Source organism: Diceros bicornis, chromosome 2, assembly GCF_020826845.1.
Source record: "Diceros bicornis minor isolate mBicDic1 chromosome 2, mDicBic1.mat.cur, whole genome shotgun sequence".
In the NCBI taxonomy this organism is placed as follows: domain Eukaryota; kingdom Metazoa; phylum Chordata; class Mammalia; order Perissodactyla; family Rhinocerotidae; genus Diceros; species Diceros bicornis.
Window position 1 is genome coordinate 53,316,776 of NC_080741.1, and position 19,707 is coordinate 53,336,482.

Here is a 19,707-nt window from a genome sequence, read left to right on the forward strand (position 1 = left end):
CCGGCGGCGCGCTTTACGGTGGCAGCGTGAGTGCGTGACGTTCGTCCGTGGTCTCCGTTCACACGTGGCGCCCGGGGAGGCACGGAGTAACTGCTGGTGTCGGCGCCACTGCTTTTCTCGTCTCCAGTATGAAGCGGCCGAGTGAGTGGGGTCGAGGGGCGGATGTGGAGGGGCATCTGTGTCTGACGGTACGAACCCACCAGGGCGCTCTTCTGCGTCTTGGTCTCTGCTGGAATTGGCGGCCTGCGGGTAGGCCGTCGCCCTGGTCCCGGGTAGAACCGAGGGTAGAAGGGCCCCACGTTAACCGCGAGCCCCTTGTACAGAAGGAAGGCGAGGCTCCCGAAGTGAAGACCGGGTCAGAGTCTCCTGAAGAAACAGCGTCTGAGCCAAGTTTCGGGCCCAGTGTTTTCTCGTCTGCGGCCACGTTCAGCCCGCCCCGTTGAGGTCTGAGAGGCGCCTCAAACCCACTGTTCGCTCCTACCTTGTGATTCGTGGTGTTTGAGAAGAAGTGGCTGTCGTTTCGGGTCTCATATGGTACAGTCTCATCTAGTAGGAGAAGAAGGGCAGCAGGGAAGTTGCGCTCTACTCCACATCTATTGAGTCACGTTTTCTGGGATTTGAGAGTGGCATGCGTATTTTTATTATGCGACCCATATGATTCTTAAATTAGGTTTGAGAACTAGTTAATTAACACAAAAATGGACGTGACTCCAGAGCACAGTCACCAAAAACTAACAAACTGATTATTTGTGTCTAATCTTTCTGTGATGTGTTTCATTGTAGAGTTAAAGAAAGCAAGTAAACGCATGACCTGTCATAAGCGGTATAAAATCCAAAGAAAGGTAAGTTTTGTGCTTGGGAGAGCTATACCAAATATAATGCTAAACTGATTTCTGCCCTACCACTCCACCAGGAGGTCTGAATTAATATCATTTTGCATCAGGAAATGGAGGCTGGATAGACTAACCATGGACACAGGCTCTCAGGCATCAGGAGTACAGCTGTGGAAAAGGGCAGTAACTTGGTGATAAGAAAGTCTGTAAACTTTGATCAACATGTTAACTTCTGCAAGAGAATCTCCTGGGGACATTTTCTTGCTGTTGATACATAAATATGCATATTCTATGATTATTATCAAACTTCCATCTTTTTAGGTCATTTTAGAGGTATAACTAAACTGCAACCAGATTGGTTTCTCACATGAATTCTTTGTAATGTTTTTGTAAACTGATAAAAAAAATTTTATTATAATAGATTCGAGAGCACCATCGAAAATTGAGGAAGGAGGCTAAAAAACGGGGTCACAAGAAGCGTAGGAAAGACCCGGGCGTTCCAAATAGTGCTCCCTTTAAGGAGGCTCTTCTTCGGGAAGCTGAGATAAGGAAACAGCGGGTAAGATACGTTAGCTGAAACTTTGAACAAGTGATATGTGACTATGAATATTTTTTCAAAGTAAAGTAACAACACCAAGTCCCCTTGACTCACCCACTTCTCTTATGGCTCGGACACAGCTTGAAGAACTGAAACAGCAGCAGAAACTTGACAGGCAGAAGGAACAGGAAAAGAAAAGAAAACTTGGAACTAACCCTGGTGTTGAGCCATCTAACTTGGAACTTGTGAAGGAGGTAGGATTAGGTCTCTTTGTGAATGAGAGATGAGTTCTGATGTAGAAGTAAAAGCACATACTCAGCCAGGGGCTGCTATGCCTCTTTGAGAAAAAAGACAGTTCAGAGTCTGTCTTAACCTATTTAAATATCGACTGCAGCGCCCCTAATCAGCCATGGAAAATGGAGAAACATGTTATAACTGCTGAATTTCTAATTTTGTGTCCTTTTTCCCTTGTCTTTATTCTCTAGGAACTTGGGCAATGCAAAGCTAAGAACAAAGCCAAGTCAGGCAAACAGAATCCGAAGAAGTTGTATTGTCAGGAACTTAAAAAGGTATCTTATTCTAGGTCAGTGTCTAAAAATGGTAATGAGGTTTGAAACACGAGAATCATTCCTATTTTCTGACACCAGCCTTGGTGGAAGAGAGAGTTCACTTGAGCTGGAAGAATCCTTCAGCAAGTTGGCTTATCCTATTTAGGGTCTTTTCTGTTATGTTTAGCTGAAGGAAATACTCTTGTGGTTTTAAAATTTTGCACAGGAATGGTTCCCTATAAGTATGATTTACAAAAGTGCCACTTTGTGTTAGTTACATTTTGACAGGATTTTAAAATAGAGGAAAATGCATTACAGTAAGCAGTGTGAAAATAAGAATCTCTGAAGTACCTTGTTGAAACCTAAGTGAAAGAAGTCAAGGGGGTGTCTTGGTGTAGTTGCTCCCCAGCATGCCCATCCCCAACGCCTGTTTTCCCAAGCTCACTCTCCCTCTGTAAATAGAGCCTGACTGTGCTTCTCCACAGCTGTTGGCAGGGCCACAAGGGCCCATCAGACTACATAATTCACTATGGGAGGATCATATATACATTCAGACAGTGGAGGTATTTCCACCTTTTTTTTTTTTTTTAATTTTTTGTGAGGAAGATCAGCCCTGAGCTAACATCCACATCAGTTTCTTTTTTTGCTGAGGAAGACTGGCCCTGAGCTAACATCCGTACCCATCTTCCTCTACTTTATGTGGGACGCCGCCACAGCATGCCCTGACAAGCGGTGTGTCGGTGCGCGCCCTGGATCTGAACCTGGGCTGCCAGCAGCGGAGCACGCACACTTAACCGCTACGCCGTGGGGCAAGCCCCGGTGTTTCCACTTTTGAAAGCCACTTTGATGAGAGGCCGGAGGCCTCCGAGCAAACCTGTGTTTTACTTTCCTGTGAGAAATGGACATTCTTCATACCAAAGTGAAGACATGAGATCCCACTCTGAGCTCACCCTGTTGCAAAGTGGATAATGCCAGTACACTTGTGTGGAGGGTGTTCCCAGAGCAAGGGATGCTATGCTGTTCTGATAGGTTCTATTTTGACAGGTGATTGAAACCTCAAATGTTGTGCTGGAGGTGTTGGATGCCAGAGATCCTCTTGGTTGCAGGTGTCCTCAGGTAGAAGAGGCCATTGTCCAGGGGGGACAGAAGAAGCTGGTACTTGTGTTAAATAAGTCAGGTGAGGAAAAGGGATGCCCTTTATGTTCCATATGCACTAGTGAGGTATGAGGAAAACATCTGAACAGTCTGATTGTCACTGAAGACTGATAAGATCCAACTCTGACCTCTACAAAGCCAGTGCATATGCTTTCTTGTCGCCAGAGACGCCTCTGGGCAGTGGGATGGAATTGTTTCTACAAGTGATTTGACTGGTTTCTACGATTGTTTTGCCATTCACTTCTTATCACCTTGGCTTATTTAAGAGTGTAAGTTTCTATACTCAGCTTAGTGTGCAATGTATTTCACATAGGAAGTGATGAAAGTGTGCCATACTCCCCACACCTGCACAATATTTAGATGAAATGCATAGTTATGTGTCTGGGTGTGAGCAGCAGAAACAAGAAAACCCAGAACAGACCTGTGAAGCTGAAAGAATGGGATCTAAAATTACTTTTGGGGTCAGTATTCATGGCTGCTACCTGAGAGTGAATTCTGGAAACATAGCCCTGGGGTTAGTAGGGTAATAATCTAGAGGTTGACGGAATCCTGAGAGAGTGAGCAGTGCTGAGGGAATTGAAGAAATACAGAGGTGGAGATATTGAACTCTGTTAAGATAATGGCAGTATGGTAGGGAGCTTATTGTCTCCCCATCTTCCAGTTAAATCCTTTTGGAAAAAACGAGCAAAAGGCAACCAGAGTGAAATCCATAGTTTACCGGATTTTGCAAATTGGTTCCAACAAAATGACCAATTGGAGCGTCTGTCTTATTCCGAATCCCTGTCAGATTTGGTACCAAAAGAAAATTTGGAGAACTGGCTAAATTATTTGAAGAAGGAATTGCCAACAGTGGTGTTCAGAGCCTCAACAAATCTGAAGGCCAAAGAGAAGATAATCAAGGTATCTTTTACTGTTAATGGTGGGAAGTGTGGTTCTTTCAGATTTTGGATGGCTGAAATATGATGAGTCTATAAAATCTTGATTAAAAAATGAAAACTTAAAAGATCCAACTCTGATTTCATCCAGATAGAATCTGAAAGGCAGTAGAGTGTGGTGGTTTTAACAGCTGGGCTGTGGAGCCAGATTGCTTGGGTTTTCTATGGTGGGTTGTCAGAAGTAAACTAATTATTTGGAATTTTAACATGTGAAGGTAAGAAAGAAAGCTGCTCCATTCAAAAGTGAAGCCTGTGTTGGGAAAGAAGGCCTTTGGAAACTTCTTGAAGGTTTTCAGGAGACTTGGGGCAAAGCCATTCGGGTTGGAGTAATTGGTGAGTTTTAGTTTAACTTATGTCTTTTAAGTGCCAAGAATTTTTCCATGTTAACAGTGTGTGGGTTGTCGCTAAATAAAGAGCTTATTCAAACACTAGCTTCTTACCCACCTTACCAAACACAAACAGTGTAAAAGACAAAAATTTTAAGTAATTACTGCCTAATTCAGTTTTTTGCCAACTGGCATTTTAGGAAGTTGGCCTCTGAAAGCTCTTGGTTTATTTGAATTAATCATCTTTTTCTGCTCTTTTATTGTGCAAGAAATGAAGACGCTAAAATTTGGTCTTAGTGTTGAAGTGAAGACACTCAGATCCAACTCTGATCTTGCTCTAAACGTCAGGCGAGCATAAAATAAGGCAGTGGAAATTTTATAGTTATCAGCACATAATGCCTTTTGTATCTATTTTCCATTTGTAGGTTTCCCAAATGTGGGGAAAAGCAGCATCATCAATAGCTTAAAACAAGACCAGATATGTAATGTTGGTGTATCCATGGGGCTTACAAGGTAAATTGAGTTGTTCCATGATTGTAATATTTCATTATAGATGAGTAAAAATGATTTTGTTTTGGATATCTTAAGAATTTTTTATTATTTCTTTAGAGGTGTCAGTGAAAGAAAGACGATTAAGCCAGTGCTAGGTTTGGGCAAGAATTGGAGTGGAATAGCTAGCTTCCCACAATCTAGTTTGCAAGACAAATAAGCAAATAGATTCAGAGAGGGGAAGGCTACCTCAGAGGAAGTGATGTTTGAACCTGACCTTGAAATGAAGTCTGCCAGATAGAAGAGGGGAAATATTTATGGCAGAGGAAACAGCATGTGTTTAGGTCAATATATAAACTATAATGGGTAGTTGTGTCTTTTTAGAAGAGGAGGGTGTGCTATTATGGTTTTAGATAAACATGAAGCAAATGATGATAAACTGGATCTGACGGACTGTGCTGAGTTTGTTCAATCCAACCCTGAGCTTCGTGTTCTGTCTCTTGTCCTTCAGGTAAACCAGTCCCCCTGTCAATTACCATCTCTCTTGTTCTAGGAGCATGCAGGTTGTCCCCTTGGATAAACAAATCACAATCATAGATAGTCCAGGTTTCATTGTGTCTCCACTTAACTCTGCCACTGCACTTGCTCTGAGAAGTCCAGCAAGTATCGAAGTAATAAAACCAGTGGAGGCTGCCAGTGCCATCCTGTCCCAGGCTGATGCTCGACAGGTTTAAAAGCTTCATTTTCTTTCTCATGATAAGCATTTTTAGTAGAAAGTTTGAAGTTATTTTTTATATCTGTACTTTATCAGATGAATGACAGTTCCTATTTTTCTTTAAGGTAGTACTGAAATTTACTGTCCCAGACTTTAAGAATTCTCTGGAATTTTTTACTTCACTTGCTCAGAGAAGAGGACTGCACCAAAAAGGTGGAAGCCCAAATGTAGAAGGTGCTGCTAAACTGCTGTGGTCTGAGTGGACAGGGTAAGGCTTCTTTCCATTGGCATTTTGATGACCACGTAGAATAAAGGAACTGATTTTTGACAAATCTTATTTTTAATACCAGTGCCTCCTTAGCTTATTATTGCCATCCCCCTACATCCTGGACTCCTTCTTCACATTTTAATGAGGGCATTATGACGGACATGAAATGGGGCTTTAACCTGGAAGAACTGGAAAAGAACAATGCACACACCATACAAGGTAAGGAAGGCTTGTTTGGTTGTCTGTATTGGCCAATAAAAGGTCTCATCTGTTTACATGGGCTGTGTTCCTTCTCTAGCCATCAAGGGCCCCCGTTTAGCCAGTAGCATCCTTTTCTGGTCTTCGGGTCTGACAAATGGAATAATAGAGGAAAAGGACATACCTGAAGAATTGCCAAAACAGAAAAAAAGAAAGCAGGAGGAGGGGGAGGACTGCAGAGACATTGACAGCAACCAGGAAAACGCTGATGAAGAAACTGATGTAAGTATGTTGTCCATGAGTTGTTTAAGCTGAAGTAAGGTTTCTAGCACTATAATGTACAACAAATGGGAAGGGGCTGAAGGTAGAAATTAAATACTTCATAATGGACTTAAAAAAACCCCATACAATTTAGGTATTTAAACTTGGAATCATTAGTCTTAATTTTGTGTATCCCATTACATATACTTTGAGACTTTCCAGGTACATAATTAATTGGATTAATAAGCAGATGAGGGCTACTAATGTAGCACTGTTTCTTTGTCCCACAGGAAAAGAGCTCAGACATGTCCCCTGCAGAAGAGGCCTGGGAGGTACTGCCTGAGGAGTTTCAAGCAGGTGACTTGGGTATTGGGGTCTTCTAACAAAGCAGCATGGTATGGAATTGCTTTTTTTTTTTTTTTATCTCATTTTTCTTTCGTCCAATATAGATGAACAATCTGCACAATCTTATGTCTTGGATAAAATAACTGAAGAGGAAGATGATGCTTATGACTTCAGTACAGACTATGTATAACAGAACTTTGTCCTTTTGTAAGGGTTTATGTTTTGAGGAGACTGCTGTTATACGCCTGTGGTGTACCAGTTTGTTACAGTATAACGTAAGCTGTGTAAATTTTGTGAATATGTATCGGGATATATTCATTAAAAAAAATCATGCAATTTACAAAGTGTCTGAATTCTATAGCCAACTCTTGTCTTATACAGTGAGTGAGTAGAAGTACAGTTACCTGGAAAGAATAAGTGAGATACCTATTGAAAAATTTAAGTAGCACTTTATTTACAGATCAGGCCACAGATTACAGATCAGGCCACAGATTACAAAATTAAAACCAAGCAGCAGTGTTGAAGTAGCTGTACCAGCCATATCAGTCCATTCACCTCTGGTCATGCAGCACTGTAGTAAGCAAACACTTGGTAAGGCAGATGGAGACACATTTATAGTCTGTCTGGGAAGCTGCCTGCCAGACAGGGCAGTTTGTCCTCTACCCAGCTGAAATGTTCCTTTTTCCATGTGAGTCTAGCAACTGTTACTTCCCACACATACTGTCTTCTAGGATTTCCTGAGAAATGTTTATTGCATAAATTATATATTACTTCACATTTGAGATCTCCATATGTCTTCGGATTAGGCTGAATTTGCCTGTTGGGTCTGGAATATACCATTTTTCCCAGACATCAGTATATGAAGCAGTTCTTCCCCATGGCTTAAAGTGCCCATTCCAATGAAGTAACTTGGCAGCCTTTACAAATTGGGGTGAATATCTTTTCCCAGCACTGGAACCTTACATTGAGAGAAAAAGAGCTAAATGATTGTGCTAGTATTAGACACAAGACAGACAATGCCACATCAAACTAGAAAACTTACAGGAAACTAGATATATCCTATCCCTAAGGACAGTCCTTTAGAGATTTAATTTTTTATTAGCTTATGCCTTTGGTTTATTATTTCTACTTACCAAGATGGCGGACATTCCACATTGGGTCAATGGTAGAGTGCTGTTGATAAAATACAATCAGCAGAGGAGGCGTTGTGATGCTGCCAGCCAGTGTTCTGCTATATAATCCCTCTCTAGGTGGGAAAGATAACAAATTGAAGCTGTTAGTGAAGAATCCTAATTCCTGTTAGTCAAGACCCCCAGGGTTGAAATACAAGAGTTTCACAGCTAGGCCAGTTATACACTTACTCTACATTGAGTTTCATCCATTTTTCCAGCTGGTTGGTTATATTCTGTCTTTTCCATTCTGTCAAGTTAGCAACAAAAACTCCAGGATTAAATGAGCAGGTGCTGGCTTTCATGGAAAGCTTACGAATTCTTTCCTTTTTATAGTCAAGATATCCAATGTAATTGTACTAAAAACATAAATGGGATAGATAGTATGTTTACCACTTCAAACAGAATAGATATAATTTGATAGCCAGTAAAGAAAAAACCTGCTTATTAAACTATCACTTCTCCCATTGTTAGTGAAGGGCTCTGTACAAACCAAATAAAAGTGATATTTGGGATTTCAAGTTAGAATAGGAACCTAGAGTAAACATATTAAGCCAGATGCTCAAGGAGGAATTAGGTTGTCAACTCTGTGAACTAATCTATAGAAGGCAGGTTTGAGTTTTGGGATGAAATAACTGGGAACATAAAATGCAATAAGACTTCCCTGATTTTGCTGCGTCTCCCCGTTAACCTACATTATAGGCAGTGGAGTGTCTGTGCAAGGGGTCTAATAAGTAATTTACCTGGTTCCCTGCTCCACGGATGACAACTTTAGCAGAGGTTGAATCACAATCTTCTGAAAATGCAGCTGCATGTCCTGGCTTCAGTGGTGTATTGTAGAGGGCAAGAATATCACCTTAAATAGATAAGGTGTATGGTTAACACTTGGAGTTGCCTCAAGATTCCCTATTCCTCCCACTTCTTAGGATGACCTTTTATAGGATACTATGAATAAGACAACCACTACAGCCCACACTGGACAGAGAAGAATACTGATAGTGACATTCCTTGGTACCTTGCACAATTACATCATCATCCATATATATGGCCTTCTTTGCACTGGGAACGAGAATTGGCAAGTAGAACCTTGCAAAAGTTAACTGGGAAAGGAAAAAGAAAGAGGCATTGGCATAGGACTTGTCAGTGGCTGCACTTTTATTTACTAGAAACTCCCAGAATGCTCAATAGCCATGCAGGAGAAGACAGCTGAAGGTCTCAGAACTGCCCAGGCTTGGTCCCTAGGGAACTACTTGCACTGTTACCCACAGTTACCCAGGTATTCCAATCACGTCCTAAAACTCCCAAGTACAAACAAGGATGCATGGAACTCACTGGTTTTATGGATTCCCCCTGGTCAGGATCCTCCTTTATTTTCCCTTCCAAAAGTTTAGTGTCAAAATTCACAATTTTGTACCTGATGCTTTTCAGGGCACCGCTGCTGAGCCAGGACCTGATGAAAATAAAGCACCAAATTTCAGTTTTAAATAATCATGTCTCAAAACCACAGCCTTGCCTTTGTGCCTTCTAATGACGGCATTATGTAAGAAACCCTAGGGACGAAATAGGTGTCTTCAAGCCCCTTCATCTCTCTGAGCCTTGGTTTCCTCATCTGAAGTGAGAGTATTCCTACCAAAATCCCACCCTGAACCAAGATTCTATGGTAATGGATAGCGCTCCCATCAGGTTCACTTAGGATCGCTCTTCTGACACTAAAACTGCTGTAGAAGAACTCACTATGGAACTGAGAACATCCCATCACCACATGGACCATTCAACTCTTGTCTCTCCAAATATGTGGGTGAAGAAAATGAGTCAAAGTGTGATGATAGTGAAAGCTAATATCAACAACGCTGGTAATCAGTCTGTTACTATAGACTTGTTAACTCACTGATGACTACATAATTCCTCCACCTGAGTCTAAGTTTGCTGCCTGTAAGAAAAGTCAATGTTCCCCAAAGAAGTACTGCACTTTTCTCCTAGGTCCAAATCAAATTTCAGATCAGCATTTTGTGGGCACGATGTTATTTCTGTAGTCTATTTTAATGCAATATTTGTTTCTGCGTTATTTTGGATGGTTTCTGAGTTTTTAAAATATGGAAAAATAATTCATAACAACTTTCATAAACTAAATATGAAACATGGAGAAAGCCACAAGGACAAATGTTTTAGAACTTTGGCGACTATCAAGATGTTTCTTGGAATACACTTTTGTAAATCTAAATTCAAAGCATTTCAAAACATGGATGAAACTATCCATCAGATTGGGTTTCTATTATTAATCACAACAATTACATAATAGTAAGGACCATTTACTGAGCGATTATTATGTGCTTTGTGTCTTTTTATATATTTTCTCATTTACTTGACACAACAATCCTCTAAGTTGGATATTTTTTGTGTGTGTGTGAGGAAGATTAGCCCTGAGCTAACATCTGTTGCCAATCCTCTTTTTGCTGTGGAAGATTGGCTGTGGGCTAACATCCACGCCCATCTTCCTCTACTTTATATGTGGGACACCCACTACAGCATGGCTTGATAAGCGGTGCATAGGTCTGCGCCCAGGATCCAAATCTGCGAACCCAGGGCCGCCAAAGTGGAGCACGCGAACTTAACCGGCTCTGGGCCAGCCCCTAAGTCGGATATTTTTACCCCATACTTATAGATGAGGAAACAGGCTCCAACAGGTTAGGTAATGTTCCCCAATCACTCTGGGCCAGGATTTGGATCAGTGTCTATGCTCACTTCACCACACTACCTTGCCATTGCTCCAACGTCCCTTCCCACTCTAGACCAGAACCACTCAGAGATGTCCATGAGAGAAGGAACTTGTAACAGGATGTAAATCAACATATTACTTCCTTCATTGAGAAAGTCTTACCAAAAAAATAGTGTGAGTTAACTGTGCATAGTGACACAGTTGATTTACATCTTGGCACAAGTTCATTATATCCTTTGTGCTATCATGGGGACAAGCTTATGATACAACTACAAGGAAAAACATGTCATACATGCAGTTCATATGTAGTACACTCAGCTGAATAGAAAAAAAATATATATATAGAAAAAACCGTTCCTGGATTGGCAGCTGGCCTGCTCTAGAGCATCCTCCAGAAGAAGAATCATCAGGCAAGCAGAGCTCACCGGAGATGGTCTGCTGTACCGTTGAGTGTAATGATGTAGAAAATCACATTGGAGCGAGTGTTGTGCTGAATGCTGTTTATGGCTGCAATGGCCCCCCCGAGCCTATCTTCAGATGCAGCAATGACCACAGGAATCTCCTCTTGTCTCCCATCTACCACATGTCGGGGAACATTTGGGACAAAGTCTATGGGCTGAAGCCCCACAATTCCTGAATCTGCAAAGAACACAAGGAAGGTACTGTGATACAAACACAATCTCCTGAGCTTTTGATACAGAGCCTAAGACATGAAAAGAGGTAAGGTGAGGATTATTATACTTATTTACCTCATTCTCCCCCATTACAATGTGAAGTATACAGCCCACGAATCATGTAACATCTTGTTTTCCTATATATAACCAGGCTTTTGGAAAAGCAGAAGCATTTAAAAAAACTAGGTTGACAGAATTCTGATACACTACTGGTGGGAATATAACAGTCTTTTTAGAATGCATTTTGGCAATTTGTATCAAGAGTGTTAAAAACAGGTACGTGGCCTTTGACCCAATAATTCCCCTTGCCTCTCTTAAGGACAAAATCTCAGAGGTAATCAAAAGTCGCAATTTTATTTATAATTGTGAAAACCAAGAAACAAACTAAAAAAAGTTGTTTTTCAAACCATGAATCATATCCCATAAGTAGGCATGAAATCAATTTAGGGGGGTCAAATTGGAATAGAACATTGAATTAGAGAAGAAAATATGAGAGTGCATCACACATATCAACTCCAAGTCTTGTTTTATAAACCTTCCTTTTTGCCTTTTATATTATTCATTTTACTCATTCATCATCATTGAACACTGAGTGCCTACTATGTGCCAGGCAATATCTAGTCACTGGGGTTACCGCCATGAATAAAACAGACAAATCTCTACCATCTTGAAAGGTAGGTAGGTAGAAAATAAGCAAATACACATGTGTATGTGTGCTGTATATAATGCATTTCTTACTGTGGGGTTGCCATCGAAACAGTCTGAAAGTCATTGCACCAAAAGACTGTTTTTCCTGTGGAATCAAGTAAACTGTGACATTAAAACTATATGTGAGGAGTTTCTACTGTCATGGTGACATGCTTAGGATATTATCATGTGGAAAAACATGTCATATGTGCAGTCTATATATAGTATAACCTCAACTGTATAGAAAAAAGTATATACATAGAGAAAAAAACTGGAAGGTACTAAGCCAAAATTTTAATAATAGTTATGTCTAGGCAATGAAATAATTTATTCAGTGAATATTTACTGAGCACCTCCTATGTACCAGCCATCACCCACAGACATGGGAGATAAAGCAGTGGACCAACTGCCCTCATGGAGATTGAATGCTATTTTGCTTTTTATGAATGTTCCCACCAGGAGCATGCATTACTTTACAGACATATCTACATATGTATATATAAGTACACACACACACATATATATACACACTGCTATCAAACATGCTATCAGAGCACTCAGGGAAAGCTATTAGTCTTTTCCTGCTCTGGTCAGTTATGGTGGGTGGCAACCCAAAAATGATTTTTGACACTCTGAAGCCTCCAACATCCCTCAATACCAAAGCAGAGGGGTATGAACAACTAATTTAAAAGAACTGGCAATGGAATTATACAATAAAGTGATTTTTTTTTTTTGAGGAAGATTGGCCCTGCACTAACATCTGTTGCCAACCGTCTTTTTTTTTCTTTTTTCTCCCCAAAGCCCCAGCATATAGTTGTGTATCATAGTTGTAGAGTTGTAGCTGTTCTGTATGGGATGCCACCTCAGCATGGCTTGATCAGTGGTGAGTAGGTCCGCGCCAGCGAACCCCAGGCCAGCGAAGCACAACGCGTGAACTTAACTGCTACGCCACTGGGCCGGCCTCTAAAGTGAATTTTTTAATCAGTTGACAAGGCTTTATGGTTTTGTTTTACTACTAAAGTCCCGCTGATACAGTTCCACAGGTTAAAGGAAAGTAACAGGTGAAGGACAGTAACCAGACTGACACTCTAGTTAACAGAGCAGGCATCAAACATCAGCGACACTCACCTGTCTATACCTTCTGAAGCCCTGCCCAGCCGAAATGTGAGCAGATGGCAGCCCAAGGAGGCTCCTCTACAGCCTTTGATTTGGTGAAAAAGGATCTTCTGTCAGATCAAACCCTTAGCAAACAACCGCAAAGCAGAGAGAATGGGAGGGCAGGAGCTGCAAGAGCACAGTGAGTACCACCACACCTCTCCCCGAGTCTTGAGCAGCTTCTGTAAGGTCCAGAAGAAAGCCTTCTTTCCCTTTAACCTAGTGATGTAACAGGACGTGGGACACACGGATCTCCCAGTCCTCAACAGATGTCAAGGCATTAGTAAGGGTTCTCATACCTGAAATCTCATTCCTTAGCAAACTGCTCAGGCTGAGGAAGTTATGGTGCAAAACCAGTAAGAAGAGAGCAACAGCCAGAACCAGGATGACGATGTTTACTGAAACACAGAGGGGAAAGCCTGCATTACATCGCCTGACCTTTTGTCTAGGTATAAAAATAACGTAACTTGTAGAAAGAGCATACCTTTACGGAATGACATCTTTCTCTTCTGCCTTGGATAAATATTAGCTATCAACCCTACAAAACAAAAACAAGCCCCCAAAGTCAGGAGGTACATGAGAATGGCCATCAAAATGCCTAAGCACTTTTATTCAGGTAGAAACAAGAAGTGCATATGGTATTTTCTGCCAGAAACTCATTTTGAATTAATGGTTTCCAAGAACCCAATTTGGGATCTGAGTTTTTTATGGTAGTTATGATAATAAAATACTTCCAAATAACTTGGAGAAATAGATAGCCTTGTACATTACATGCCGCTAGTTGAAAAGCAAAAGAAATTCTACCAAGAGGAAGACCTGAGGTCTAACCACTATGGAAACATTTTCTGAATGAATTTCTACTTAAAGTTCCTAGTTAAATGAGACATGGACTCAGCTGTCTATGATCAAGTAACCTGAGGTCAGCCTCATCAGTACAAAACATCCCTGTTCCGAGCTGTAGCCCATTCACCTTTAAGTGGAATTAAAGAAAAGAGAAAAAAGAACATTTTCCAAATTCATTTAAAACTATAGCAGAGAAACCATTTAAAAAATTCACAAAATCCAATCTTGCTGTCAAAAGTTGAGAGTGCTGTTCTCAAAAATTAAAAATCTTCTAAAAGGAAAACTGAGCTGCTTCCCGGGGTTTCACCTGTTGGTTAACGACCCATGTCTTAGGAAAGCGGTGTCTCACATTGTCACTCTGCCCATGGCTAGTGCTCCCCAGCTCATCTGATGCCTTCACTTTTTCAAAACAAATAATTCAATGGAAACAAGATTGCAGGTGGAACTAAATTAAACGATTAGGTTTCTACAACAATCGCTGGGTAATGTTTCCTTAAAAACAGATTTTATACAATCAGGCTATTGTGATACTACATTTGCGACCTCTACCCTCTTCTACTTCATCTTCCTCAATGGGAGCACCTAACATTTACATAAGGCTTTTAACTTTACAAAGCACTTTCAAATACAGCATATTTTTAAAATCAAAGTAAGTTTGAATTAATTTCATTTTAAGTAAAGTGTGTGCCTATTAGACACTTGATTTCTCAAGGCCATTGAAAAAAGGAGAAATAACTGAAGGGCTGTTTAAAAAACTGAAGATCACAAACTAGATTACAAATTTGGGAGAAAATAATTCAAATTCCCAAAAAGCAACCTAAAATACACACACACTCATTTCTTTCTAGAGCAGTATATATAAAGTACTTTATATCAATGAATTTCCTCTTTAAAGAGCCATGTGCCTTTATCACATTGTGGGCTGAGCCTTATCTACAGAAGCTGGCAGACTGGGAGCTGCTCAGACAAAGCTCTGACATCTGCCTGCTTGGAGCCAACTTCCACCAAGACTGGAGAAAACTATCTCACTCAAATAAATCTCATTTAGTTAATGATACAAAGGACAGGGTTTTAGCTCAACAACTTCCAGTAAGAGTTACTTACAGACAGTATGTGGATCGAGAGGCACATGTATTTGTGCTATTCCAGTTAGCTAGACACAAGAAAAACACAATCCTAGCAGGTAGTTGATGTACATAAGTAAATTAGCATGACAGAAACCACTTGCTCTGAAAACTCTTCCACAGTTATCTATATGCAAAATGCTAATTATTAAGGAGTATGTCTGGTCTATATTTCCTTTCCTGGTGCTTTCCTGGTAATGGAATTCGTTGATCTCGTTAGAAGAAATTCTCAAAACAAAACTGCACCTAGACCCTGGGATGTGTAATAGTAGCTATATTTTTGTAAGACTACACAACTGTGTACAATTTGATCAGCAATATTCAATTGTTCACCATGAAAATTATTTTTTGTTTAGAAATTTTAAAACCTTCATTCCTAAATCACTTACCACACACACACACACACACACCCTGCACCCACCCAGGGCAGACATTCACTCACCACACACACACACACAGCACCCACCCAGGGCAGACATACCCAGAGATATGGGTGAAGAAACCTTAGGGAGAAAGAAGCCGTTATTTTTTTTAACTTGCTAGCCACTGCATTAGTATCCACATTCTTAGCAGCTGTGCTCACCTTTTCTGCTTTCCCTGCTGTTACATGTACATGAAAGGCCATTCCACTGATGTTCTGCAACCTATCCTATAATTGTTTCCCTGGTGCAGCATCAGCAAACTCTTTCCCTCTCTGCTGGATTACGCCCATCAGCATATTATCATGCTCTGGTATCTTCCAGTTAATTAAAAAAAAAAAAAAAGACACCACTCCTCTCACTCCTGTTGACCCACAAACCCATTTCTCTGCTCCCCCTTACTCTAAAAGCTTGAAAAGATTTAAAGTCTTTAGCTCCACTTCCTCTCTTGTTCTCTCTTTAGCCTCTTCCAACCAGACTTCTGTCCCTACTGCACCATTCAAACTGGTCTTGTCAAGGTCACCAGTCATCTTTCTGTCTTCCTCTTACCCATCCCCTCAGAGCCCATCAGGGAAGTTCACCACTCCTCCTCCTCAATTATGAAGTTGTCTCATTTATTTGTTTCTTTATTTCTGTCTTTCTTGACTAGAATGTAAACTCTATGAGAACAGGGACCTCAATGAAAGTGTTTTCCGATGTGTCCCTGCCATCTAAAACCACGCTTGGCAAATGGTAGTAGGCATATCTGTGGAACGATCTCATTAATCGAGGAGCAAGGCTGGTTCTCAGCTCAGAAAGGGAAAGCAATCTTTGCTGATAATCATGAAAACAAATTCCAATATAAGAAAACACATGGATTCCAATGGAGCTCTCTCTCAAATGGAACCTGACAGGGAGTTTCCTTTTACCATCATATCTTTATACCTCAAATACCATAAAGTCTCTACAGCAACTGCCACTCTGTGAAGTGCATTTAAAGAGAGATAACACAGAGGGACATGACTATTTCTACACACAAGAGAAAGTCTGTTTAGTCTCTGCCAGGCTGAAAAGTGAGAAGGCACTAATGATATTCATCCACTTTCTCCTACCTCTCCCTCTGGCTAGCTGGTACTTGGCTTTCAGGAGTCAAGGGAACCTCCCCCAAACTCTACGATTAGCTGCACCTCCCCTGAGTTCCCACATCCCCCGGGCCTCTGTATCCCAGAAATAATCCGGCTGTCATATATTTCTGGGGTTATGTGGCAGTCTCCCTTGACACACACTGGGCTCCCGGAAGGCAAGGACCTGGTGTTGGTCACAGCGGTATCCTCACCCCACTGCCTGGCACAAAAAAGGTGCTGTGAATGTTTGCTGACTGCATGAATGAGGGCGGCAGCCACACACCACCCTGCCCTGGGAGTGCCTAGAACCCCACTGTCTGTGACCCCGACATGCAAGAGCATAGAAGCCAGAGAGCCTGCACAAACCCACCGGCCCGCGTACCCCAGGACGGTTTCTCTCCGAAACGTGGGCACCCCACCTCGCTCAGAGTAACGGGAGAGGGTCTAAGCTTTTGAGATAAGACACTAGCTTTCAGAGAGAGGCAGAGCAAACCCTTGGCTGGTCGCTATCGGGAGGGCCCAGTGAAGCCGGCGAGCATGCTGGTGAGTCAACTTGGAGACTCCTCGGCTGGGAACCCTCTCCATACCGGTGCGAGGGGCAGCCGAGAACGGGGACCCCTCTCCGAGGGGATTCCCTTTTTCTAGAGGATGTGGCCTGGGGTAATCTCCCCTAAATCCTGGAAGTCAATAGGGCCCTCTTACGCTTAAGGATGAGCAAGGGTTGTGTGACGCTCCGGGGGTTCCCGCCAGGCCCAGAGAGACCCTGGGTTAGGAGGTGGGCAAGCCGTTCCCCTCGGACGCTCCCTGCGGCTGCCCTTACCTGCAGCCGGGGAAGGAGGAGCTGCTACAGCCACAGCCGCCGCCGCCCGCGCCCCGGCCCGCCCCGCCAGCTCAGCGCCCGCGCCGCAGGCCCCGGGGCCCAGCCCGCCGCGGGGCCGCCCGCGTCCCCTGCACTCTGGACCAAGCCCACCTGCCCACTGGCTCCGCAGCCGCCACGCAGCCCCGCAACCCCCAGCCCGCCCGACGCTCTTACAGCGAGCGCGTCGCGCCGAGCAGGCGCCGCCGGGCAGCCCCGCCGCCGGGGTCCTCGCCGAGAAAAGCCCGTCGCCATGGAGACGGGACGCGTGCCGGCAGCCGTTATGTAGCGAAAGCGCACGCGAGGACTGTTTGGGGGGCCAGGGCCGTGGCTTCCGGCACCCGGCAGTACTAACGGCGAACCCTTCGTGGGCGCGTGATGCCTCGGCGCGGCCGCCACCGTTGCCATCTCAGCCCTCCCGGGCCGTGCGCCGGGCTACAGCCAGCCCGGAAAGCGCAGGTCGCCTGGCGATGGCGCGGGGCGGGGCCGCGGGCCGTCCGGGTCTGTCGCAGACATCCGCTTCCGGGGCCGCGGCCATCGCGCTCTGCAGCTCGGCAGGCGCGCGAACCTGTACACGGGACAAGACCCGGGGCCCTACGGGCCGTGAATTGCGGCCGCCTTCGCCCCGCCGCCCGCCCTCTGCCCTCCGCCGCCCGCCTCCTCAGCCAGTCATGCTGGAGCACCTGAGCTCGCTGCCCACGCAAATGGTGAGGGCGCGGCCCACCTCCGCCCCAAGATCCCCGCGAGCCGCTCGCGAGCCTGGCAGCTTCGCATCCCTTGTCCGAGCACCGACCGGGGGCAGCGCGGTTCCTGGCCCGGATAGCTACCTTACACTCCCTTCCCCGAATTGTGCCTCCTGGGTCCTCTTTTCTTTTCCCTCGCGAGGATTGCTCCTGCCTGTGCTCCGTTAGGAGGCTTCAATTAGCCCGGGAAACCCAGAATTTCATTCCTTGTTCAGGTCCTTGGGGAGAGCCCCTGATGTTGGGGTTGCCCTGTGCCAAAGCTGTAAGGCCAGGGCAGGAGTTGTACCTCTTCGGTGGTGGCACCAATTCCTGCTTTGCTCTCTTTCACCTCTAGGATTACAAGGGCCAGAAACTAGCTGAACAGATGTTTCAGGGAATTATTCTTTTTTCTGCAGTAAGTATTGGTTTTGCATAATCTTTTTATTTCTTCTCTCCACCCCACCCCCACCCCCTGCCTCCAGCTTGACTGTATTTAATATATTTTGTCTATCTTTAGATAGTTGGATTTATCTACGGGTACGTGGCTGAACAGTTCGGGTGGACTGTCTATATAGTTATGGCCGGATTTGCTTTTTCGTGTTTGGTAAGAAATTTGTGGATATTTGGATGTTAGTGGCTACTTAAGTTTTCTGAGTTGGGTTGATTTGGTTGGACCTAGTCGTGAGAACCAGCACCAACTTTTCCCTCATCTTTCCCATCAATATTTCCCCTTGCTGTCATTGGAAAAGTAGAATGCCAAATAGTGTCAGATGAGGTAAGCTGCATAAAAGGTAAGCTGCATAAAAGGATACAGCTCATCTCTTTTGGCAGCTGCTCCAAGCAATAATCTTAAGGTCAAAGCTAGCAGGAATTTCTTATGGTCTTTACATTGCTCCTTCTTCACCTTCCTTTTAGCTTTTAAAGCCATATGTGTAAACAGGGAGACTTGTTCCCATCACTTACGGTATCTTGTCTGGGCAGTGGCACAGTTTTCATAGGAATGTCAGTTGGTTGTTGTTTTTACCTTTAGCATAGGAGTCATTTGGGAACCAGGCATTATACATAATGCTCTTTTAAACTTTTAATGGCTATAACTGATGCATTGTCTCTCTTCTTGCCCAGCTGACACTTCCTCCATGGCCCATTTATCGCCGGCACCCCCTCAAGTGGTTACCTGTTCAAGACTCAGGCACAGAAGACAAGAAACCAGGGGAAAGAAAAATTAAGAGGCATGCTAAAAATAATTGATTGGGGCTTTCATGACTCAGCTTTACTATTGCACTTGCTTTTGTTTCGCATGAGATGAGCTAAATTGTTTTCACACCCAAAACATGAGCTAAAATCTACCTATGCTCTTACTGCACAGGTGTGTTGAGATTTTGTTCTCTTTATATTTCACTTCTAACTCAGTTGGGTTTTGACTTATAAATATTTTAGACCTTCTCTTCATAATCTTCCTCTGAAATGGAGAACAGAAAACACAAGTATGCAAAGTTTCTTTCAGGTCTACAAAAATAATGAAGAATAAATGCCTCATAAATGATAGTACAATTTAACTATCAGAGTTTTATAATTCATTATGAGTAGTTAAGCTGTTTTAATGTTTTCAATTAAAACTCACAGTGCAA

At 43.1% G+C, this 19,707-nt stretch overlaps 3 protein-coding genes and 3 non-coding genes across 10 annotated transcripts; 5 read left to right on the forward strand and 1 right to left on the reverse strand.

Annotated features, from left to right (window-relative positions):
• The first annotated feature begins 24 nt into the window (after positions 1 to 24).
• On the forward strand, positions 25 to 6,958 carry GNL3 (G protein nucleolar 3). Of its 2 annotated transcripts, none has more exons than XM_058560846.1 (15): positions 25 to 141; positions 784 to 842; positions 1,255 to 1,392; positions 1,512 to 1,625; positions 1,857 to 1,940; positions 2,964 to 3,096; positions 3,862 to 3,974; positions 4,225 to 4,342; positions 4,761 to 4,848; positions 5,378 to 5,552; positions 5,665 to 5,807; positions 5,890 to 6,026; positions 6,106 to 6,287; positions 6,557 to 6,623; positions 6,716 to 6,958. In XM_058560846.1, exons 1-15 carry the CDS (start codon positions 129 to 131, stop codon positions 6,799 to 6,801), a joined length of 1,650 nt encoding a protein of 549 aa, XP_058416829.1. In that variant the 5' UTR covers positions 25 to 128; the 3' UTR covers positions 6,802 to 6,958. The 2 variants fall into 2 exon arrangements, with proteins under 2 accessions (XP_058416829.1, XP_058416839.1); XM_058560856.1 differs by having other exon boundaries at positions 99 to 188.
• On the forward strand, positions 3,138 to 3,214 carry LOC131421641 (small nucleolar RNA SNORD19). The gene has a single exon (XR_009223922.1). It is a non-coding gene; the product is annotated as a small nucleolar RNA SNORD19 (small nucleolar RNA).
• On the forward strand, positions 4,021 to 4,102 carry LOC131421655 (small nucleolar RNA SNORD19B). Its single transcript, XR_009223926.1, has one exon. It is a non-coding gene; the product is annotated as a small nucleolar RNA SNORD19B (small nucleolar RNA).
• Positions 5,241 to 5,317, forward strand: LOC131421650 (small nucleolar RNA SNORD69). The gene has a single exon (XR_009223924.1). It is a non-coding gene; the product is annotated as a small nucleolar RNA SNORD69 (small nucleolar RNA).
• Positions 6,959 to 7,040: 82 nt separating the features above from the next.
• GLT8D1 (glycosyltransferase 8 domain containing 1) lies at positions 7,041 to 17,757 on the reverse strand. Of its 4 annotated transcripts, none has more exons than XM_058560888.1 (10): positions 17,535 to 17,757; positions 13,497 to 13,550; positions 13,312 to 13,410; positions 10,922 to 11,135; positions 9,113 to 9,230; positions 8,796 to 8,880; positions 8,524 to 8,636; positions 7,973 to 8,139; positions 7,745 to 7,857; positions 7,041 to 7,569 (listed from the first exon to the last, which is right to left on the reverse strand). In XM_058560888.1, the coding sequence occupies exons 2-10, from the start codon at positions 13,510 to 13,512 to the stop codon at positions 7,379 to 7,381; spliced, it is 1,116 nt and encodes a 371-aa protein (XP_058416871.1). In that variant the 5' UTR covers positions 13,513 to 13,550; positions 17,535 to 17,757; the 3' UTR covers positions 7,041 to 7,378. The 4 variants fall into 4 exon arrangements, with proteins under 4 accessions (XP_058416871.1, XP_058416880.1, XP_058416862.1 ...); XM_058560897.1 differs by lacking the exon at positions 17,535 to 17,757 and adding an exon at positions 17,322 to 17,513; XM_058560879.1 differs by lacking the exon at positions 17,535 to 17,757 and adding an exon at positions 15,563 to 17,304.
• SPCS1 (signal peptidase complex subunit 1) lies at positions 17,596 to 19,707 on the forward strand. Its single transcript, XM_058560909.1, has 4 exons — positions 17,596 to 18,064; positions 18,435 to 18,494; positions 18,597 to 18,683; positions 19,202 to 19,707. The coding sequence occupies exons 1-4, from the start codon at positions 17,828 to 17,830 to the stop codon at positions 19,325 to 19,327; spliced, it is 510 nt and encodes a 169-aa protein (XP_058416892.1). The 5' UTR covers positions 17,596 to 17,827; the 3' UTR covers positions 19,328 to 19,707.